The sequence below is a fragment of the Gossypium raimondii genome, chromosome 5, assembly GCF_025698545.1.
Source record: "Gossypium raimondii isolate GPD5lz chromosome 5, ASM2569854v1, whole genome shotgun sequence".
NCBI lineage: Eukaryota > Viridiplantae > Streptophyta > Magnoliopsida > Malvales > Malvaceae > Gossypium > Gossypium raimondii.
In genome coordinates this window covers 7233456-7255592 of record NC_068569.1, presented here as the reverse complement: position 1 = coordinate 7255592, position 22137 = coordinate 7233456, and the positions used below count along the sequence as shown (strand labels likewise).

The window sequence follows — 22137 nt, the reverse complement described above, 5'->3', positions numbered from 1 at the left end:
TTGACACATAATTTCACATCATGAATCTCAAATTAAATAGTTAAGATCCAATAGATTAATTTTTACCGACTATGTTAAAATTTTATTGGCCCATAAATAAATTGTGTATCACATATTAAGTTTACTGAATATTCGCATTTTAAAGTTTAAAAATGATCCCTAAAAAACATATATATACCATGCATCAATTGAATTAATGTAAATATATAAATAATGAAACTTGAACTCGTTGCGGACACTAAGTTCATGGGGTTTAGATGGAGATGATCTTGACCTTGGATAATTAACAAGATTAGCCGTGGGCTTGACCCAAGCAGAGGATGCTGTTGGCCTTGTTTCATTAACTAAATTCTATGGTTATTAAACACTCAAATGTTAAGTGCATTAACAGTGATCAAGATTCAAGGAAGAGTGATTCCATTTCTATCCTAAAAACTGAAGAAATCACAAAGGAAATGAACATTAACAGTTCCTAACACACACTAAAAACTCAATCAGAATTTATGAGACCAACAAGTTAGATGCCAATGCAAGGCATGTTTAGAGTGAGGGCTGTCCACACATGCATGAAAACAGCACTGGAACTCCATAATTGTTATCATCATCTGCAGCGTGATTAGAACTTGTTCGAGGAGGAGCGACGCAGCCATTAACAAATAGCGTGTTCGATTCTGAATTAGGCTGAGCCAAGGCAAGCTCATCCGGTCCATAGACAGTAGTGGTAGGACTGTGGTTCCTTCTATATTCACCGGCGGCCCTCCTTTCCACTGTGAGGAAGTGGCCGAGCGATGGTGCATCAACATCCTCAGCATCAGTACTATCCCTTGAGCACAAGGAAAATAGCCCAACTTTTGACCTGTTATTGTTGTTGCTTCTTTTTTCTCTGGGTGCTTCGGTTTTCCTACCTTTGACAGATCTTTTAGACAATTCCAAAATGCTAGAAACACCAATGAGGCTCCCAAGTGTAACACTCTTGTCATGAAAAAAGGACCCCGTCGACTGAAATCGAGCAATTGAAGAGTTAACGAACCAGAAATGGATGCCTTTTGTATGAAGTGTACAAATGATCATCTAATACATCAATCTACAGAAATCACTGCTAGATTGGTGGAAAATCACTAGAAGAAAGATGCATAGGGTTGTTCTTTCTCAAAAGCTATCAAACAGGCCAAGTGTATTTTGCTACAGAAGCAGAAATTTTCATCCCAGAACCAAACCAAAGCAATTTAGTATCCTATTACGTGCAATCTTAATGAATCTTTAAGAGGTTGTGCAGAGTTTTAGGCTCCGTTAGGGGCTTTAAGTGACATGTTTAAGACTGTTATTGAACAATTGTACGATCAGATAGAAACTTATCATTACACGTTTATACAACTTGTACCAATCTGTTGACATAGGGATGATATATGGCATCAAATCCAGACAACAGGACATGAATTAAACCAACAATGTTAGGGCACCCTTTCATGAAATAAAGGGCCTAAAATGTGTACCATCTGACTTCTATATGCTAGGAGCATCCAGCAGCAGTGTTGCTCAGTGTGGTCACACCTGACAGTACTATCTGTAATCACCAGCACCAGTCATTACAAAAAGTAATGGCATCTACAGTTGTTGCCATTATTAAGTGGTGGTAGCTCTTGAAGACCTCACTCCCAAGGAAATCATCAAATAGCACCCGACTATTAAAACTATGGTAGAAGCTAGAAAACACCAAATCAGGTTCAAGGTGCCAACCTAACAACAGGGCTCTAAAACAGCCTTTACTCATAAATATATACCAAAACTTGGTCTAAAGCATTATATGTTATGGAGGCCAATAACCGGGGGAAAAAAGGCTATTTAAGTACAATACAATCATATAATTCATCAGTCATGAATGGTGATATGTAAACTAAAAAGGGGGGGTTAAAAAAAAGATAATTGTCAATGCAGGAGCATGGAAAATGTAAGAAATATAGGGGAAATATTTGAACTAAAATGCTGCGATTACGACTGAGTCACTGACCTGTGTGTCTAGATCAGAAGAGGAATCTGCAGAGGAAGTTGGAGAAGCAGTGAGTGTAGTGTTGAATGAAATTGAGCCAGAGTAATCATGGTTTCTAGCCAATCCAAGTCTCACATTCAGGGGCTGCAATCCCAGCGGCCAACCTCCTTCCTTCAATCAAATCAAATCAAATCAAATCAGAAACCTAATTCAGTACCCACCGATCAAGGAACATCACTGTCAATAAAATGCAAAGAAAAAAAAGATGAACTTAGCATAACTGTACTGTCATGAGAAACAAAAGGCAATACGACAAACAAGAACCGGACACAATCAGAGAACTTATGAGAAGAAAGCAAGGTGACCCTCAATTTTAAGATAGAAAATATATATATAATCAGGGGCAATCCACAAGGACTAGAGTGAAGACGGTCATTACCTGTATTGCCATGTATCTGCCAAGCTAAAGTACTTTTGAAGTTGGATGTTTGTGTTTTTTATTGTTCTTAAGCAAAAAAGGAAGCGTGGAAGTTGAGCAAATGGAGATAAACTAGTTATAGATGTTCATAACTTTCATATGTAATAGCGGCATTGAAGAACAATATTGGTTACATGTCATGAAATAGAGTGGAAACTGGGAGGTCAGATTAAAAACAAGCTGAAGATGGTCAAAAGAATGGAATGAAAAAGGAGTCTTATCAAATGGAAGGGTTTCTTTTCCCCTTCTTCCTTTATTCTCATTCGTTTTGTTGACTGAGAAAAAGAAAAACAAAATCATTATGAGCTTTGAGAAAAATAAACTAATCAAAAGCCAATGTCCAGGAGAACTTCAGATGTTGTCCTTCACAAAATTACTTTTATACCCAACTAGCTATTAACTACCTTCTTTTCTTTGAAGACTGTAAAATCTTTTCCATACTACCATCATCTTAGCTAAAAAATATTATAATATATGTTTTATATAAAATAATAAAATTTTACAAACGGTGAAATTAAAACCTAAAAGCTGAAACACCATAATTTTAAATACTCAGCTTTATATTAATACTTAAATAGATTTTAATATATTCGCATATGTGACCCAAAACGAGTAAAACTTTAGTAAACCAGATAAAATTAATTGTATCTGTTTGATTTTGTTTTCCCATTATTGAAGACTGAGAACTAGATTTTGAAGTAAAAAGATTATTATTAGAGTTAAGACATTCTTTAATTGTCCAAATTTTGTTTATACTTTCGCATTTAAAAATTAATATGAAGAACTATAAAAATAAATAATATGAAGAAGGGTATCACTTGCCACTCGGTGAAAAAGGCACGTTGCAAAAATATCAAGGCAAAATGGTCATGTAAGAACTTAATAACGAGACAATGGAAGAGCAAAGGGACAACTTCTACAATAGGGAAATATATTAACATTATATGTACTCTTATTATAGAATTTTTGGTTTGCTGGGGTTAATATTTTTTTTTGTATTTTTATATAATTTTAAAATAAAATAATTGAAAATTACTTACCCAATGATGAAACGAGTATTTAATAAAATTTATATGTAAATCTTTTACCACCCTAATTGTAATCATTATTGAATAACTTTAAAAAAAATTACATAAAACGTTTTCTAACATAATCTAACAACATATAAATTAGATTATAGCTTTTCCTTTGGTCCACAAACAGTAGAGTCAGCCCAAGCTTTTCAACTTGAAGGGGCCACAAGATGTGGGCCTCAAGGAACCCAATGGGCTGCCGTTTTCATTGTATCTTCGATGTCATGCCCCAAAAGAAAGCCATATCTGAGTTTTTAAAAAAAAAAAAAACAGAAAAATGGGATGTATCAGGGTCCACCTAGACCTGTCCAAGGGCAGGGCCGGGCCGGATTCGGGCCGAAATATGAACTTGAAATTTTTGCCCAGGCCCGGCCCGGGAAATATCATAAATCTGGCCCGGCCCATTTTTAAAATAAACATTAAAAATATTTTAAAAATAAAAAAATTATTTTAAAAGTATTTTAAAATTAAAAATTAAAAATATATATTTATTATATTCGGGCCGGACCGGGCCCGGGGCTAAAAAAGTGATGCCCAAGGCCCGGCTCGTTTTTAAGCGGGCCTCGTTTTTTGCCCAAGTCCATATTTCGGGCCTATATTTTTACCCGAGATTAGATATTGTGGCGACACTGTAGCGTGAGAAAAAAATTATTTTAAAAGTATGTAGGATGATTTATTTTCAGTGCAGTTATGTAGTAATTGGAATCAACCAACTCTTTGTTGTTTTGCATCATAAAGTTTATTGGCTATGATTCTGCCATATTGGCTTGCAGAAAAAATGGATAAAATATTTCTTCTTCTCTATTTTAAGATATAAAAAGATGATTAAGAAATATAAAAGGTTTAAATTAGGATGGCGAATATCTTTTCGGTTGAATCAATATGAATATAGTTGTCTTGTTGATCATTATGACAAACCCACTGGCCCCAAAATCTATCATTATTTATTTTTATTATTATGAGAGTGTTTTTACATGAAATTAATAAAACTCTCATTTAAAATATTCGAACTTTATTTATTTAACCAAAAATATATTTTACCTAATTGTGTCTCTCCTAAACGCGATCATCCCTGCTTAAGGGTGGGTTTGGATGGGCGACTAGGTGCGGTGCAGTGTGTTTAGCTTACTTTTTGTCTTACGCTACAGTGTTGCTACAGTGTCGCCACAGTATTTAATCTCATTGTCACTGCTATTTTTACACTAACCGTAGGTAAACGCACAGTTCATCCAAACTCACCATAAATCAATGACTTGATAAGTTAAATATAACTTTTTTTTGGAATATTATGTCTAGGTTTACTCATGGATCGAGTCACCCAACTAAGCTCAAAGGTACGTTCAAAAAATTATAAGTTTGTATAAAATACGAGACCTAAAAAATAGATTTGGGTAAAATTTAAAGTAAGTTTTTTTCCATATGGGCTGAATGTTGGGTAAATTTTTTGGTCCAAGCCGACTCGATTTGAATATATTATGTTATAAAAATTATTATATTAATTATATATGTTAAATAATAATTATATGTATATTAAATCACTAATCCAATAACAATTAAATCTATTACCCAAAATCTAAAAAAATTACCCAACTAAATAACTCAACCCAAAATATAAAAATATAAAATTATATTTAATACTATAAAATATATATTTTAATATAATAAAACATTTATTATATTTATCAAAATATTTTTATATAAATTTTAAATTTATTTTTAATGTGTTAAACGTTTTTAATGCATTTAGTTATTATATTTAAAAAATATTTTTAAATAAAAACTAATATAAAAATTAAATTTGAGCAACTTGGGTGGATCCAAATTATTTTTTAAAAATTGAATTGGACTTGAGTGAAAAGTAAATTTATTTTTGGGGCCGAATTTAAATTAAAAAAATTAATCTTAATAGCTCGGCCCAAACTCAATTCGACCCATAAACACTTGTTAATAAATACATGGTAGATGAAGTACGTATGTATGTATGTACGTACGTACGAGACACTCTTTTCTTTTAAAGATGGATGGGACACCGGTTTTACGGGTTTGGACTTTGAAGCGCTCCTTAACCTGGAAAGGAGCATACAACCGAAGGACCAGGTAAATATTAGAAAACAAAAAATTTTCCGATTCGCGCTTTAAATTTAAAAAACGTTTGACCTTTTTTAGCTCTTTTTTCTTTTTCGTTTGTCCTTTTAGAACTCAAAGGGCGGGCAGCGGAGAGGTTATCTTGCTCTAGTTTTCCTTTCGTCTCCTAATTTCCAGTTGCTTTTGTGGCGGGTGATTTCTCTTTCACTTCTGTTTGGTTCCTGAGAAATTATAAGGAAAAGGAAAAAAAAAAAGAGAGTATACAAGATGTGAGTATATCATTTTTTCGTTTTATTATGTAATATTACGTTTCGTTGATCTTATCTGATTTTGATTGGAATTGTTATTAGATTCTAGGATTTTATTTATCCATCCTCAGTTTAATTCATTTTAATAGCTCCTGTAACATTTGGATAATTTATGATTCTTTAGCTTCTCGTGTTTTGATCCTGGATGGTTTATGAACATTGTTGATCTTATCCGATTTTGATTAGCATTGCAAATATTTTGTAGGAATTTATGTATCCGTTCACAGTTTAATTCATTTTTCTGGTCCTTGTTTGGAATCTGTGTATACTTTATGATTCTTAGCTTCTAAGTTTTCGATCTAGAATGGTTAATGGTTTCTTTTTCATTAAGGTTCCATGAGTTAGTTTTTTTGTTTTATTTTCCTTTTTCATTAACTAGACTACAAGGTATAACACTTATCCAATTTCCTTTTTGTGTTTTCTTTTGATAGTATACTTGTAAAAAAACTTCTTGTTGTGTTGATTGAGTTTGTCTTTTACCGCCTACAAAGGGTTTGGTTGTTTTTTTGTTTTTTTTTAAATTGTATGATCCGAATTAATAAATTTTCCTTTAACAAAAAATCATGCTTATTGGCCTAAGGGTTTACTTTCCTTAATGTTGTGATGTTTGGTTTTAACTGGTGATACAGGATCAAAAGGTGAGGATATTCAGCTACTTGTATTTTGATGTGATAACGGAACCGGAATGGTTAAGATAACAAGTTATCTGGTGGTGCTCTAAGAGTTTTGTTTTAGATTCGTATATGTTATTTTTTCTGCGATACATTTTCCTCTTTTTAGGCTGGATTTTGTGAGACGATGCTCCAAGAGCCGAGTTCCCTGGCATTGGGTCGTGCATGACACACGGGTGTTCATCTGTCAGAAAGATGCATATGTTGCTGATGAGGCTCAATCCAAGTAAATATCCTATTGAACAAGGTATTGTTAATAACTGGGATGATATGGAAAACATTTGGCACCGTACCTTCTACAATTAACTCCATGGGGTTACAGAAGAATACCCTTTTCTTCCTGTCAACCTGAAAGCCAACAGCATGAAAATGGCCCAAATCATGTTTGAGACCACCTTCAATGCTCCTGTCATGTAAGTTACTATCCAAGCGGTTACCTCAAGTTAGTTGCAATTTCTCCATATTATAAATCCAACACCATAATTTTTAGTTAAATACTAGGATCAGTTCTTATGTACTATGCGTTTTCTCTGCTCATTTTTCATTCGACTAACTGTTTTCACCAGAAAGGAATGTTGATATCAAGAAGGATTGTATGGAGACATTGTTCTCAGTGGTGGATCCACTATGTTCCGAGGAATTGCAGACAGAATGAGAAAGGAAGTCACGGCCTAAGCATAAAAATTAAGGCGGTGGCTTCCACCAGAAAGGAATATTGCTTCTGGATTGGAGGATCCATCTTAGTATCTCTCAGTACTTTCGAGCAGGTATTATCTTCTTCTGATGCTTGCTGCATGGAGTCCATTCACGTAGCTTACTCTATGCTTTTACCATTCACATAGCCAGTACTAATTTCGGAAATTAGCTTCTTCTGCTTCTTCAAAGGCACTTTAGCCATATATAGTTGGGTTTGGTATATTTTCCGTCACGCTTCCCGTTTTCACTCTCAAACATATAGTAATACTAAAATGAGACTTTCCAAATACATATTTGATCAAGCAATCGCTTCATCTGTAGATAAATAACTAAATACTTTTTCTTTTTAAACCAGACAATCAAAAACCTTACGTTGAATTAAACATATAAATTTGAAGCTTCTACTCTTCCAAAAGGTAAAAAAGAAATTAACCTAAAATTTTCTGTTTAGATATCTAGCTTCAAGAACAAGTAAAGATTTTTATATCCTGAGGAGCAAAAAACCATGGATGCTTAATTTGATGCCATATGTACAAGGTGTAAAAACACTGGTAAAAACCTTAGTAGGGAAAATTTATAGCATAAAAATCCATAAAATCTCTCAACATCCTTGAACAATGCCATTTCTAGGAAGGAGCATTGAAGAAGCAGTTTGATTCTCATGGCTGTTGAAAGGGTGGTGAACATCATCTTCTATCATTATTCCTCTCCTCAGTTCATTGTTTTCTCTGCCCAAAAGTGGGTTAGACTCTGCAATTGCAGTCCAATTATGAAATTGTTCCTTGATAACAGCCATGTTTTCTTTGAAACTTGTTTGGATTTCAGGTTTTTCGACCCCATGTCCTTCATTGAAACAGCTCCAAGACTTGAAATTCTTATATTTGTTTCCTACCTCAAAAGGTGCGTTGTCATTGTAGTGCTTTGAATTGTCAGTTTCATGATGGTTAAAGTCAGAATTACTTCTTCCATATGATGAATCCTTTAAATTTCCTTGTTCTGACGAGGATCTATAGCTGAAACTCCCAAAACCTTGGATCCCTCTTGTCAGCTTCCGAGCTCGGGCTCTCTCTTCTTTCAAAGCAGGTCCTTTCTGAAGCAATTTCAGTATCCTCTCTGATTTGTTTCTAATGTACTCTCTGGTCCATGAGTCAACAAATGCTCAAGAACTATCAGAGAATTGTAAGAGATTCTCCAATTCTTTCTTTCGAATTTCTCCAATCTGATTTCATACAAAGCAAAAAATCAAATGGAATATCACATAAAACACAAACTAAAGAAAATGAATTAAAGATAGATAGTTTATAAAACACAAACTTATTGTGTAAAATCTCAACAATTCTCCAGTAATCATCTAATTCGAAAGCAGCCCTTGAAATAGAACCCAGGGTACTGGTGTCTGGTGTCCATGTATTCCCATTTGTAACTTCTTCAGTCAATCTACCGTAAACAATAAAATGAACCCAGAGGAAATACAAACAAAATCAAAACTATATCTTGGATTTAATATGCCAAAGACAAGAAATATTTAAAAGAAAAGAAAACTTACAGCTGAGCAGGAGTAACATCAATTAAAGCTAACCGAACAGTTCTAATCTTTTCCTTGAGAAAAAATGAAGCTTGTTTCTTGAATTCATGGAAGAAAGGAGAACCCATTTTTGGCTGCTAGCTTGCTACTGCTTAAGTTGGACTCTAGACATGATCAATGATAAGAAATAAGAGGAAAAGTTGGATGAAAATCTATAATCTAGATCAAGATTTTGGATGTGCGTAGACTTTATATAACCATCAGGATAAAGAAATTCAATGAAATATCGGAAACTACACCAAATATATAGCAAAAACAAGCACTATAGGTGGAAAGGAAATGGATAGTTTAGATTGTGAGATCATCTCAATGGTGGTTTTACGTGGAATTTGTAATGTATTAGTTGCCCATAAACAGGGAAAATAATTGCTGTACAAAATTCACCTTAAAGTTTGGAGTTTTTGTAGAATGGATTAATCAACTATGGAGGTAAAGTCGAGATCTGCACGAGGTTGAGCGGCGGATGTTTTGCTTTTGAATATGTAAAAGGCAGTACTGTTGCTAGGTACAGGTAAGTTTCACTACTTCCAGGAACTGAAATACCACTATAATCTAGAGTATCTAATATATGACTAATAATATTTGTTAGGTTTTTTTTAATATGCAAAAGGTAGTACTGTTGCTAGGTACAGGTAAGTTTCACTACTTCCAGGAACTGAAATACCACTGTAGTCTAGAATATCTAATATATGACTAATAATTTTGTGTTAGTTTTTTTGTATTTTTCCTTTAATTTAATTTCATTTTGTTTTAAATAACTTTCATATCACTTTTGTATTCCAAAATTTTATATATGTAATTTGATATATGAGAGTTGAAAACGAAAATATTAGATTGTCTATATTTTAGAAGATAGAAGAATACGAAAGCCAAGGTTTTCACAAAACTTCATATCTTCCAACATCAAAACTATGATTTTTACTATATAAAGGGTAAAATCACATCAATTGTGCATGTTCCCTGGTCATTTAAAAAAATCCTAGTAATAAATGAGATTTGCAAAATTTCTAACATGATTCTTACTATATGATTTTTACTTTGGGTACAATTTTGCAACCAAACTTAACATCAAGTAATGTGCTTCGACTTTAAAGTCTTTAGTTATCATTTAATTAGAAGGGTTCATTTTGAAGAAAATGTCAACAGCAAACGGATCTGTGAGATAAGTGATAGTTAAAGTTGAATTTATTTTTAAATATATTTAAATAAATTAATATTCAAGTTGTCATATTTATTCTTTTCCAAAATTGTCCAGAATAGTATGAAATTTTATGTTGATAAATAAATAGTTTTAAATTTATTTTTATCAAGTCATATAATTATATTTATTATTTAATTTTTACTAATTTATGAAAATTTTTAATATAATTTGAATACTTAAAAAATTCAATGCTAATTTTCCTGTTTATCAAACAACGGCTAACCCTTCTTTCTCTTATTTTAATTATCAATCATATCGGCCCCAACCCAAATGTGGATGGGCTTGGTTTTCGGAGCACAAATCAATAGGTCCAATGAGCCAGTGAAAATGAATAATCTAAAAGAAGACCGAAGCCGATGAGCAAACATGTTTTCAAATTAGATTGGTGTAAGTCAGATTCATAGCTCAGGCACAGTTTTCTTACAACGGCTGACAGCCGAAAGTTTCTGACCTAGCAACCAAGAAAGGGCTCGGGATAGGCTTTCAATTTATAAAAGCCACAATGACTGAAATCTTTGGTCAGAAAAATTAATAGAAAATGACAGGCTTTTATAAAAAAAAACTCTAATGATCCCGAAAGTAGTTAGCAGTTATGAGAAATATGGGGAAAATTTTAGTGAAGTAGGGTCTCCTGCAAACCTCATCCCCGGGCTGTTATTGTGCTACGTAGAGTGAGCCATTGACATACATCATTACCGGTGTTTATCCATTTTGTTCATTTTCTTCTACTTTTTGAGGAAGAGGAATAGTCTCCTCCCCCTTAAGTTTTACTTGTCTTCTATTTGACCTGATTAACTTGCAACTGAAATCATCATAACTCAAAAATGAGAGGGAGTTGGTGGGTTTAGTTGAGGCTTGGGTTGGTGTAGGTTCATTCAAGAGTTTGACCTTACATCAATAAATAAGCGTAAAGGGTTAGCACTTCATAGTTCATATTGACCGAATGGCTGTCGCTGCTTGACATAATACAAGGCATGGGAAAGGTTTTTACATTTTAGTTTCTTTTGCAGCTAAAACAATATGGTTGAAAAAGTTTGGTCAAGCAGCTGTGTTTTGAATTGTAGTTTTTAGTAGAAGATTGATGATGGCTTTAATGTAAGACGAATCAATTTCAATATTTTGTCAGTTAGATTCCCCAGAAATGCTTCCAAGCTTTTAATCACCCAATTAAACCAGAAAAGGGGGAGAAAATGGTATAAAAACAAGTCAAAAGCCAAGTATTTTTGTTGAGTAACAATCCCAATTTTCCAATATTGAATTGTTTACTAAAAGAATGAAGCAAAAAGGAACAGATGCTCTAGTAGTGTTTGCCAACACCACAGCCACAGGGTTTTTTTAAATAAAGTTATAGTGGGCGATAATGGTGAACAAGACCCTTTTTCCAAAAGAATAATTGCCATTTACTAGTAGCAAAATTACAACTTCTATGACAATTTATAATAAACATGTACCAACTTTTACACCTTTACACTTCCCTCACCACCCACTACATCTTCATAACTACGTTCCTCAAACCTCTGAGGAGCTTCATTGCTATGTTACACAGGTGATTGGGAAAAAACGGCAAAAACAATATGCCAGAGTTCCGTTTTTTTTTTTGGGGGGGGGGGGGCATATTTCCTATGTCTTCTGTCTGTGGTTTTCTCTATGACTTATACACAATATCTCCATATTCTTCCCTCTAAAGAAATAACTATGACAGAAACATCGTCATGGTACCGCCGTCTATCCCCTTGGGGTATTTCAAGTAACTCGTGAAAGTCCATGCTTGCTTTCTTTGCAGCACGGAACAGCACTTCTTCAATGAGATGCTGCGCAGGGTCTCCTTCAGGTTGCAATGTGATGAAAAGTTCAACCTCAGATACAGCCTCCTCGTTTGTTAAGTATTGATAGAGCCCATCGGATGATAATACCAAGAATCTGTCTTTGGGGCCTAATCTGTGGTGGTGGAGAGATGGTACGCAAGTGATATATGGAGAATTTCCTTTGTAATCTATTCTGAACATCTCTAGAAGTGCATTGTTCCATTTAGGCTGCACAAATTCGAAGAGACATAAGGGTCAGATACAGAAATTTATAATGCAAACAAATTCCTAAAGCCAATGTAAATACACACCAAACATTGCTCTACATTTAAACCAACTATAAGATCTCTCTTTATCAGGCAAATGATCATGACCCTCAGTCAAATTTTCACTGAAAAGGAAGACAAAAGATCTATTTCTGTGTATACTAATCATCTCGTTGCAGAATGTCATTTGGCTCTTCTCTTCTGAAAAGCCACATTCTTCGGACAGACACCTTTAACTATGACTATAAGTACTATTTCATATGTGATCATGGTTCTATGGTTCTCAGAATGATACTCCAAGAATCAACTATAACTTCCGCAAATTATGGACAACATTCATTTTAAAGAGGCAAACTCTTTATGTTGCAAAAACAATGGATAGGGTTTTTCCTAAAATTTCATGTCTCAAACACCAACCAGAATGAGCATATTCATCTATAAAGTAGTTTAAGAAGTTAGAGAACAGTTACCTGTTTGAGAAAACCAGCCCCAAAAGCTCGAGTGACCTTCAAAGAACCTTTAACTCGGTCGTTCATCACAGCGCAAGGATCATCTGGATGTTCATTTTTTATTCTTTGAACTTCCTGAAATGAAACAAGACATCAATCTCAATCCATCAATGATCAAAAGAGGGTATAGATATCATTTCATTTTGTACTAAAAGATTCGTGTATGGGATTTTTACCTCTTTTTCATTGGTGCTATGATCCACACTAAGCTGAAAAGCAGTTAAATCAGGAATTGAACTAAATTTATCTCCATCAAATCCTTCAAGATCATGCAATGTTTCCTCATTAATCCTCTCCAAATCCTGTTTAACCTTCCCCAACCAGTAATCGGGCTCCGCCTTTTGCGCCAAAACCGCCCTACTATCACCAACATTCATCACATACACATCCTCACCTTTCATCAACATGACAAGCACACAAGAACCCATCAAAGCCAACTCTGGGTTCTCCATTAACATCTTATCAGCAATATCCAAATAAGACTCCTCTGTTTTCTTCAAAGCCCGAGACAGAGCTTTCAAAACATCACCGTGATTTATCATCGAACTCGATCTATCAGACTTGTTTCTATTCAACTGTTCCTTCAATTTCCTATCAAGTTCTAATCTTTCCCTATCCCATTCACACTTCCACCTCCTTTGATTCTCTTCCCACTTATTTGCCATGCCCTTATACCTCACCTTCGATGTCCTTCCCTTTTTCTTTTTCGATCTCAGATTAGAATCGAAATCAATGTCTTCTTTCTTACAGGGGTAGTTCTCTTGCTCGAGACACCGGGAACAAGCATAATCGGAGCAACCCTGAGTTGACTCCGGTTCCCTGCTCTGTTTTTCTTCTTCAGGGGAAGTTGCAGGGGCTTGTTCAAGCTCATCATCCCATAACAAACCCTTGAGTTCTTTATGAACATTGGAGTAAAGATTTGATAACAGAAAATCAGGAGCATCAGGGCCGTTGAATCCATCGTAGATCCCAACGAAAACCCATCTGCATTCCTCCGAAACCACGACGTGTATACGATCCTCGCCTGCTTTCCCCTGTGCCCATTGAATATTTTGACTTCCCATTGACTCATCATCATCTAAACTACCTTCACTGCTCAGATTCAAACTACTGACCGTCAAGTTCTCATTTTGATGATGAATCAGGTTCTTATCGGACCCGATTACCCATTCCGATTCTTTAACCGAAACCACGCCTTTGATTGGAGCCACTACGGATTTTTGGCCGCGAGATACGGTTTTTGAGATTGCTCTTTGGAGAATCCGAATTAAAGATCCTTTTCTCGTTCCGGATTTAAAAGCAAAAGCTCCATGAGAAAAGCTTCTTTGAAACTGATCGGAAAAGCCTCTATCGAGTGGACCCGAAAATATACCACGATTATAATTATTAGTATTATCAAGAGGACCCGACATGAACCCTCTCTCAATCGGACCCGACATGAACCCTCTTTCTAAAGGACCCGAACCCGGAACGAGGCTACCCGAAAGTGGACCTGAAGAGTTAATCATATTCTTGGGAATCGGTTGCAGCGGGATCGATGAAAACGAGGCGGTGCTCTCGAAAGCCGCGGCTCGATCGAAGCAGCTGCTGTTGTAACAGACGTAGGGATCCACCAGCGCTGTCGAAAGCGGCGTATACGTGTTGGCGCTAACTGAGGCTCCCGAGATCGTACCGAAAGTCGTGGAGGATTCTTCGGAATAGACCTTGGATGAATAAAGTTGGCTAGGATCGGGTCTGACGTAGCAGAAAGAGTGACCGAGTCCTTCATCGAGAGGATCCAACAATAACGAGGATATTTCTTTTCTAGGACGAGCTTCTTCTCCGCTATATCCACCGCCGCCGGTGAAACACACGCTTAACTTGCCCACACCATTACCCATAACATAAAAAAGACAATAAGCAAATTATGCTTTCTTTTGTTTTCTCTCTGATTTTTTGCTCTTAAATTTTCAGGGGAAGGATGAGAGGGGCGTTGACTTTTGATAAAGGAAAAGAGGAGAGGCTTTTCCCAAGGGGATAATGCAACTTTTGGCCCTCAACTTGGTAAGTAGGTCCACATTGGCCCCTGAATTTTTTATCCACTTTGATCCTTGAATTTAAAAATAGTTATTCGTTTAAGCCTATTGTATTAATGACCATGAAAAAAATTAGAATAATGTAGGCTAATTTACATAAATAGTATAAAAAATTAATTTCTGAAAAGGGTTGTGAGTAGAATTAATTACGAAAATAGTATGTTTTTTGGGTGGAGCCTTTCTCATAGGCGCCATCACTTTTTTTATAATAAAAATTTTACTTTTTGTTTTTATAAAGAAATAAATTTTAAAAATATATATTTATATGAGTCAAAATACGGTCAACGAGTTAGAATACTGAGTTTAAAATATTTTGTTATAAATTGTTAATTATTTTGTTAGTGTTTTGTGTTTTGTGATTTTTATTAATGTAAAATTATTTTGTTAATTATTTTGTTAGTAATTTATGTTAGTGTTTTGTGATTTTTAGTAATGTAAAATATTTTAAAAATGTTTTTATAGTTATTTTGTTAGTAATTTATGATTTGTTTATAAATTGTTAGTGTTTAGTTTAGGGTTTTGTGATTTTTAGTAATGTAAATTTAAAATAATAATAATTTTATAGTTATTTTGTTAGTAATTTATGATTAGATTATATAAATTGTTAGTGTTTAGTTTAGTGTTTTGTGATTTTTTATTAATGTAATTTTAATTTTATTTAACAATGAGTCACCCGTGGCACTTATCAGATAGGAGTCACCAGTGGCTCCTGCCAGATAGGCACCACCTATTCCATACCACATTCGTATATATGTACTGAAGTGAGAAAAATAATACAAGTGGTGACGCCTATAAGAAAGGCACCACCAATAAAATAATATTTAAATAAATAAATAAATTATTATAAAAAAAAGGTGGTGGCGCCTATGAGAAAGGCTCTACCCAAAAAACCATACCTTTTTCGTAATTAATCCCACTGACAACTCATTTCAGAAATTAAATTTTATTTTATATTATTTATGTAAATTAACCGGATAATGTAACTTTTGGCCTTTGAACTTGTCAAGTAGGTCGACATTGACCATTAAACTTAATAACTAGGTTCACTTTGGCATTTGAACTTAACAATTAGGTCTATTTTGATCTCTAAACTTAAAAAATCTAAAAGTTTGATGATGTTGTACTCTGAGTTTGAAAAAAATATATTAGATGATGATTTGGTACAATCTTAGAGTATTATATTTAGTGTTTTAATAATCGAATCGATGGTTGAACAGGTTAGACCACGTGTTCTCGATTCAACCAGCTCGATCGGTTTGACTGTCGGACCAACAATAATTAAATAATTAATTAAAAAATCTAAAAATATATATATATGATATTACTTAATTTTTTAGATTTTTATGAATTTTTAATTATTTATTTAACTATTTTTGGTCCAATGATAGAACTAGTTGAATCGTGAATAGATATTAAAACTCAAATATGACACTTAAGATTATAGCACATCATCATCTAAATTTTTTTTTTTTCAAGTGATGATATGGCACTTTGAGGTAAGTGCCATATCATCAAACTTTTAGATTTTTCAAGTTTAGGGATCAAAATGGACTTAGTTGCCGAGTTCAAACGTCAAAGTGAACTAAAAATCGTATAGGTACCAAAATGAACTTACTTGCCAAATTCAGGGGCCAAAAGTTACACTATCCCCTTTTCACAATGGAGAAACACCCCTTTTTGGCGAGTGGTGTAGGCGTTGACTAAGAAACCGGCTTTTAAGTAAAAAAAACTCAATTTGAGGTTCTCAAAGTTCAGATTAACGGGGTTTAGTTAAGGTTTGATTCCCAATTTTATTCGACTTCCCTTTTATAGAGCGTGGGTACACGCTCCTACACTAGTCCACGACTCGACCATTTTATCATATTTAAATCTAAAAGCAAAACTAAAATTGTATTACGGGGAAAATAATATTTATCTATTTTTGATGATTAATTATTGATATACAGTTTGAAATTTTGATTTTTTGAAAATTATATAATTTGTTTATATTTATACGTTATACACTCATACTTTTAACTCGTTTGTAAATGTACATAAAAAAATCAACATACAGTGTATGAAATATTTTTCAATTCTAATTTTTATAAAAATTATGTATAAGTAATTTAACTTTTGAAAAAAATTTCATATAAATTTTTTATCCACTCACACTTGATAATTATCTATGCATTTTTATTGTATTAGTATCACGGGTTAATCAAGTGCCTACGGAGAAAAGATTTATTTATTATTTTAAAAATAATACGTTTGTCTTTTGTGATTTATATATTCTTCAAATAAAATAATTAAAATGAAATATCCAATAATTGAACTTACATTAATAAGATTTAAACACAAATTTTTACCACTCTACAAATAATCATTGTTGAAATTTTTAAAGGAAACATCTTTTTTCATCCACATTGTGAATGCAACATAATCTAGTTTATTATTTAAAGATTTGAATTTTGATGGATTTTCTTTTTGTTTTTAATATATGATCCCTTTATTGAAAGTTACATAGTATTAAGGCCTATTCAATGGATATTTTAAGTAAAATGATTTCTATTATTTTTATTTAGCCAATTAGTGACCCAAGGGGAGAAGGAGAGAGAGAAGTGAGTCATCCATCAATTAAGTATAAATTAAGTTCGAGCCTTATTAGAAGAATCTATCAACTTTTAGCGAAGCTTGGACAGTGGGTCATACAACATATTCTTAGGGAGTTGAATGAATTTGCAAATTGTATGGTTAAATTGGCATTTGATACAGGTCAAAACTTGACAGTGTTTAAAGAGTTTTCAATGGAGGTGTTAGCAATCTCGCCTATTGTCAAAACAAGTGTTAGTCTTGCTCAAAGACCCTCTATATAATTAGCTTATCTTAAGTTGGTTTTCTTTTCACTAAAAAATAAAAAAAAAGTATGAAATTATAAAAATATATATTTATTTTACAAAGCAATAGATATTATCTTAAACATATTTATATTTTAATAATTTTATAAAGATATATACACAGAACAAGAATTAGAAAATTTAAACAAAATATTGATATTTGTATTAACTTAACTATTTCAAATAAAATGAAGTGAATTTTTATATTAAATTTAGGTATATGAATATATATATATATTTACCTGTGAATTTGGATATTGGTCTAGTTTCATATTAGGTTATTTATTCATATGTTTTATTAATATATATAATTTATATTAAAAGGATTTATTGATAGTTAAAAATAAACCAATTTTGTGAATAAATAACTAAATCAAATTTATATTTTGCAATAAAATTTAAGAGTGTTTATGTTTTCTTTTCAAATTTTATTACATATCTGATATTATTAAATAAATTTATTCTAAAGTTTAAAAATGTTTATCAACACAATATAGGTAGAATAACTAATTGATTGTAACTTTACATAATTTAGTTTCAAGAAATTTGAGATTAATTGATAGAAATAATAAATTGAGATAAAAAGTGTTAGCGCACGCGACACGAAGAGTTTGGTGATGGGTGTGAAAATGTTGAAAGAGCTCAATAAATCGTAGCAGCCTTCAAAAGTCAAAATGCGACTACCACCCACAGGAAAAAGCACTCCTTGAATAGCGTGCCACCATTACCGTTGGATGAGGCACAAGAGGATTGATAGAAGCAACTGTTGAGTGACACCTGGCACCTCATTATTGACCTTCAATTTTCCCCATTTGTCAACGCTCCCCGAGTACAATCCGCGTCTCTCCTTTGACTTTTTTGAGTCGTGCTTTTATAATAAAAATAATTAAATTAAATTTTTTTCGAAAAAGAATTCAAAGATGATTACATAATATACAATTGATTGATCCAATAACTAATCCACGTCATTTTTTACATCACAATTTATATTATTTATGTTATGATATTTTAAAGAAGTTTTTATATAGAATGGGAAAAGCTTGATTTCCACTTCCATTAGCATAATAAAATGGCACGCCCAAAGAATTCAAAGTCATGATTATTAAATATTAGAAAGTGGAGTAAAACTTATGCCACCATAACCCACCTCTTCTTATTTTATCAAATTATTCTTACTAATCCTGTACGCACCTGCATTTATTATAATAAATAATCAATTGTAAAACCTAAAGCAGCTTCGTATAAAAGGTTTTAGATGAGGAAGATAGGAGTGAGTTAATGATGAATGTAATTTTATTAACATATAGTTTATTTTGTAATTAAAGTTTTTGGATTTTTTAATTTAGTCTTATTGGATAAATTCACTGAGCTTGTAATATGAGTAAGAAAATTAGTCATTTTCAAATTATTGAAAAATTTTATTGTTTTGAAAGAAAATACATTAAAATCAACTTTTGGTTTTTTCAAGTAAATGGGTATTTTTAATAGTAGTTATTTATTATTAGAGAGAAAATTATCTCAGTTGGTAGGTTTTAAGAATAAATGATATAGCATTTTGGGGGACTTGATATAAGAAATATATATATTTGTAGTTTTTAAGGGTAAGTTACATTATTAGTCATTAAATTAAAGGTAAATTTTCGTTTGGTCACTTTACTAAAAGAGTTACAATTCGATAATAAAAATTTTCGAAATTACTTTTCTTTGTCACTGAATATTAAGTGACACATTTTAATTGATATAATAATAATTTTAGTCGTCAGGTTTTATAAATTTTTTATCAAATAGGCCTTTACTATAGATACAATGATTATTGAAATTCCTTTTAAAAATTTGGACTTTTTTTTAATTTTCATATAAAATCGGGATCAAAATAAATCAAAATATAAAATGTGTGGTCTAAAATTGTTATTATACAAATTAAAAAATGTCACCAAACAGTTGAATGACAACAAAATTTGAAAACTTTTAATGACAAAATTATAACTTTTTAGTTAAGTTACAAACGAACTATTGGTGTAGTTTGAATCGAGTTGGTAATTTAGTTTAATGCTTGTAATGCTTAACTAAAATTGTTACTGTCGAGATAATTGCAATATGGAAAAGACACGTTTAACCTTATTTGACAAATGTATTACAATCAATTTTTAAAATTTTGTTAATTTCATAAAGGAGTTAATAGAAGTGATGCTAAACTTTAATTAATTGCTCTATAGTAGTGTAAATATTATACAGAATATATCAAAAGATAGAGAAATCATTTTATGGACCATTCCCACCACATCATTCATGGTCTCTTACCAATTATTTAATGACATTTCAACATTTTTTTCATGTCATTGATACATAAAATTGGTGATTTTTTACCCTAAACACCGAACACTTAATCCTGAGTCTCAAATCCTAATTCAGGATTCAGGGTTTAGGGTTAAAAGTAAAAACAAAACAAAAATTATGCATCAATGACATGAAAAAAATATTATTGAAATGTTATTAAATAATTGAAAAGGGCCCTTAAACAAATTCTCCAAAAAGATATGAAACTTGTTAAAACAAATTAATTCAAATTAATAGGTTATAATCATCCCAGTTGCACCTCTGGGTCAATGGCCCAATCATAAGGGTCCTTAGTCCCTAGCTAAATGCCTCTAACAACCAGGTCAACATCCAATCCAGCAGTGAGGAATAAAGCTGGGTCCATTGAAAAGAAATTATAAGTGTTTTAGATTAAAAATACAAGGTTAACGTGATTATAGTTTTTAAAATTTTATATATTTACAATATTATGTATTTAAATATGCTTATCGTGTGCAAAAGGTTGAACATGAAAACTTGGAAATTAGGATGGATTGAGAGAGGTCGGCTTTCTAGAAATTCTTAGAAATGAAATCTATTCATCACAAAAAACGAAGAAATGGAATGTGTTTGGGCTTTACGTTTCTAATACAGGCTTACGAGGCCTATTATATATATTGGATCAGGTGATAAATGTTTCGTCAATTAAGGCGTCTCATGTGGGTCAATGCCAAAAAAGGCTGCCCAGCTTATTTTATTATTATTTTGATTCGTAACATAATGAAATTTTTATTCAATTTCATATTTGAAAAACATACTTAAAATAAGATGTTCATTGATAAATTAAAATTCAATGTTAAGATGAAAAACATTTAAATTTAGTCTAAAACAATTTTTAAAAAAAAATTATTAGCATTAAGAATGAAATCGTCGCCTGATGTTTTTTTCTTTGCCAAAAAAGGAAAAGAAAAAAGAGTAACAGCATGGAATGTTAAAATAAAAAATAAATGAAATCTGGTTAAGTGAGAACTGATACACCATTTGACCTTTGATGGGTTGTTTAAAGTCAATTGAGTCCCAGGTTCTTGAAACATTGACTGGCTTCATGGAAGACTCTCTAGGTTGAATCAGTCTAGGCTTTGAAACCTTCTCAAAACTTGGACTAAACAGACAACGTCAACTTTACAACAAATTCAAGCTTTAGCAATTTCGGTACTACTCCCAGATTTTTCAGGTTGGACATTTTTATTTATATACACAATTTCAAACCCTTGATTTCCAGTCATTTTATTCTCGACGTTCTAAAGTTTGACAATTCCACGGTGCATTTCTTTGACAAGCTCTTCTTTAATCACCATATTTGCTGTATAAAACCAAAAGAAATGACTTTTCACCAAACTTTCGTCTCTTCTTTAAGCAATGCTAAAACATGATCTATTTGCATCTCAGTTTCTCCTTCAATTGGTTGAACTATTCTTTCCTGACTGACCGTACAAATAAGTTCCTTTTACAGTAATCTTCATTATCTAATGTGTATCATAATTCTCTATTTTAATGCATATCAAAATGCTTTGAACAAGTCGTATAATGATAACAACATCTTATTTTTTTCTCAGTATCTTCAAAGATAAATTCATGGAATATCGACAAAAACAATTTTCAAATGTCTTGTAACTTCACCTCTCATAACCTTGTACTACCATTAAAAAGAAAAACTGATTAAAGCATTTGAGGGCAAAGAAAGGGTTGATTGAAGATGAGATAATACATGTTCTATGGTTTTAATTCTTCACCTAAAACCCTGTATTATATAAGTAATGTAGGAGGTTCACATATGGCGTAGCAGGTCGCATAGGCATTTGCTTTTGAGGAGGAGTGAGATGTACTCTTATTAATAGTTCATCCGACTTTTAGGCGGAACTTTATAAGTTACAAATGCTGCATTGAAACCGGCATCCTACACATAACTTTCATCACAACAGCCTAACCTACAATCTCTAAGCTTCTTCCTTTAATAGTTGGTGAAATATACTAATTTTCTTTTGGATGGGTAATCTGCAGAAAGTGGGAATTCAGCATCTTATCTATGGTCCTTATTAATATTCATTAATATGATTTGGTCAGCTGATGTTAACCCATTGCTTACTTCATAGACGTAGCTTTTTTTTTTTTTGCCATTTGTATTTGGACATGTCTTTGCCTAAAACCATAAGATTGGACCAGTGCTGGC

The 22137-nt window shown here is 32.6% G+C and overlaps 2 protein-coding genes, 1 long non-coding RNA gene and 1 pseudogene across 4 annotated transcripts; 1 reads left to right on the top strand and 3 right to left on the bottom strand.

The window, feature by feature from the left end:
* Positions 1–175: 175 nt before the first annotated feature.
* On the bottom strand, positions 176–2754 carry LOC105771273 (hypothetical protein). The gene is made up of 3 exons (XM_012592692.2): positions 2427–2754; positions 2009–2158; positions 176–999 (listed from the first exon to the last, which is right to left on the bottom strand). Exons 1-3 carry the CDS (start codon positions 2436–2438, stop codon positions 541–543), a joined length of 621 nt encoding a protein of 206 aa, XP_012448146.1. The 5' UTR covers positions 2439–2754; the 3' UTR covers positions 176–540.
* A 2979-nt stretch (positions 2755–5733) lies between these two features.
* Positions 5734–8238, top strand: LOC128041262 (uncharacterized). Its single transcript, XR_008195995.1, has 4 exons — positions 5734–5892; positions 6561–7015; positions 7169–7369; positions 8124–8238. It is a non-coding gene; the product is annotated as an uncharacterized LOC128041262 (long non-coding RNA).
* On the bottom strand, positions 7759–8986 carry LOC105767427 (uncharacterized; annotated as a pseudogene).
* A 2474-nt stretch (positions 8987–11460) lies between these two features.
* LOC105767421 (probable protein phosphatase 2C 23) lies at positions 11461–14653 on the bottom strand. Of its 2 annotated transcripts, none has more exons than XM_012586941.2 (3): positions 12841–14653; positions 12662–12739; positions 11461–12117 (listed from the first exon to the last, which is right to left on the bottom strand). In XM_012586941.2, the coding sequence occupies exons 1-3, from the start codon at positions 14542–14544 to the stop codon at positions 11737–11739; spliced, it is 2163 nt and encodes a 720-aa protein (XP_012442395.1). In that variant the 5' UTR covers positions 14545–14653; the 3' UTR covers positions 11461–11736. The 2 variants fall into 2 exon arrangements, with proteins under 2 accessions (XP_012442395.1, XP_012442393.1); XM_012586939.2 differs by having other exon boundaries at positions 12626–12739; positions 12841–14651.
* Positions 14654–22137: the final 7484 nt, after the last annotated feature.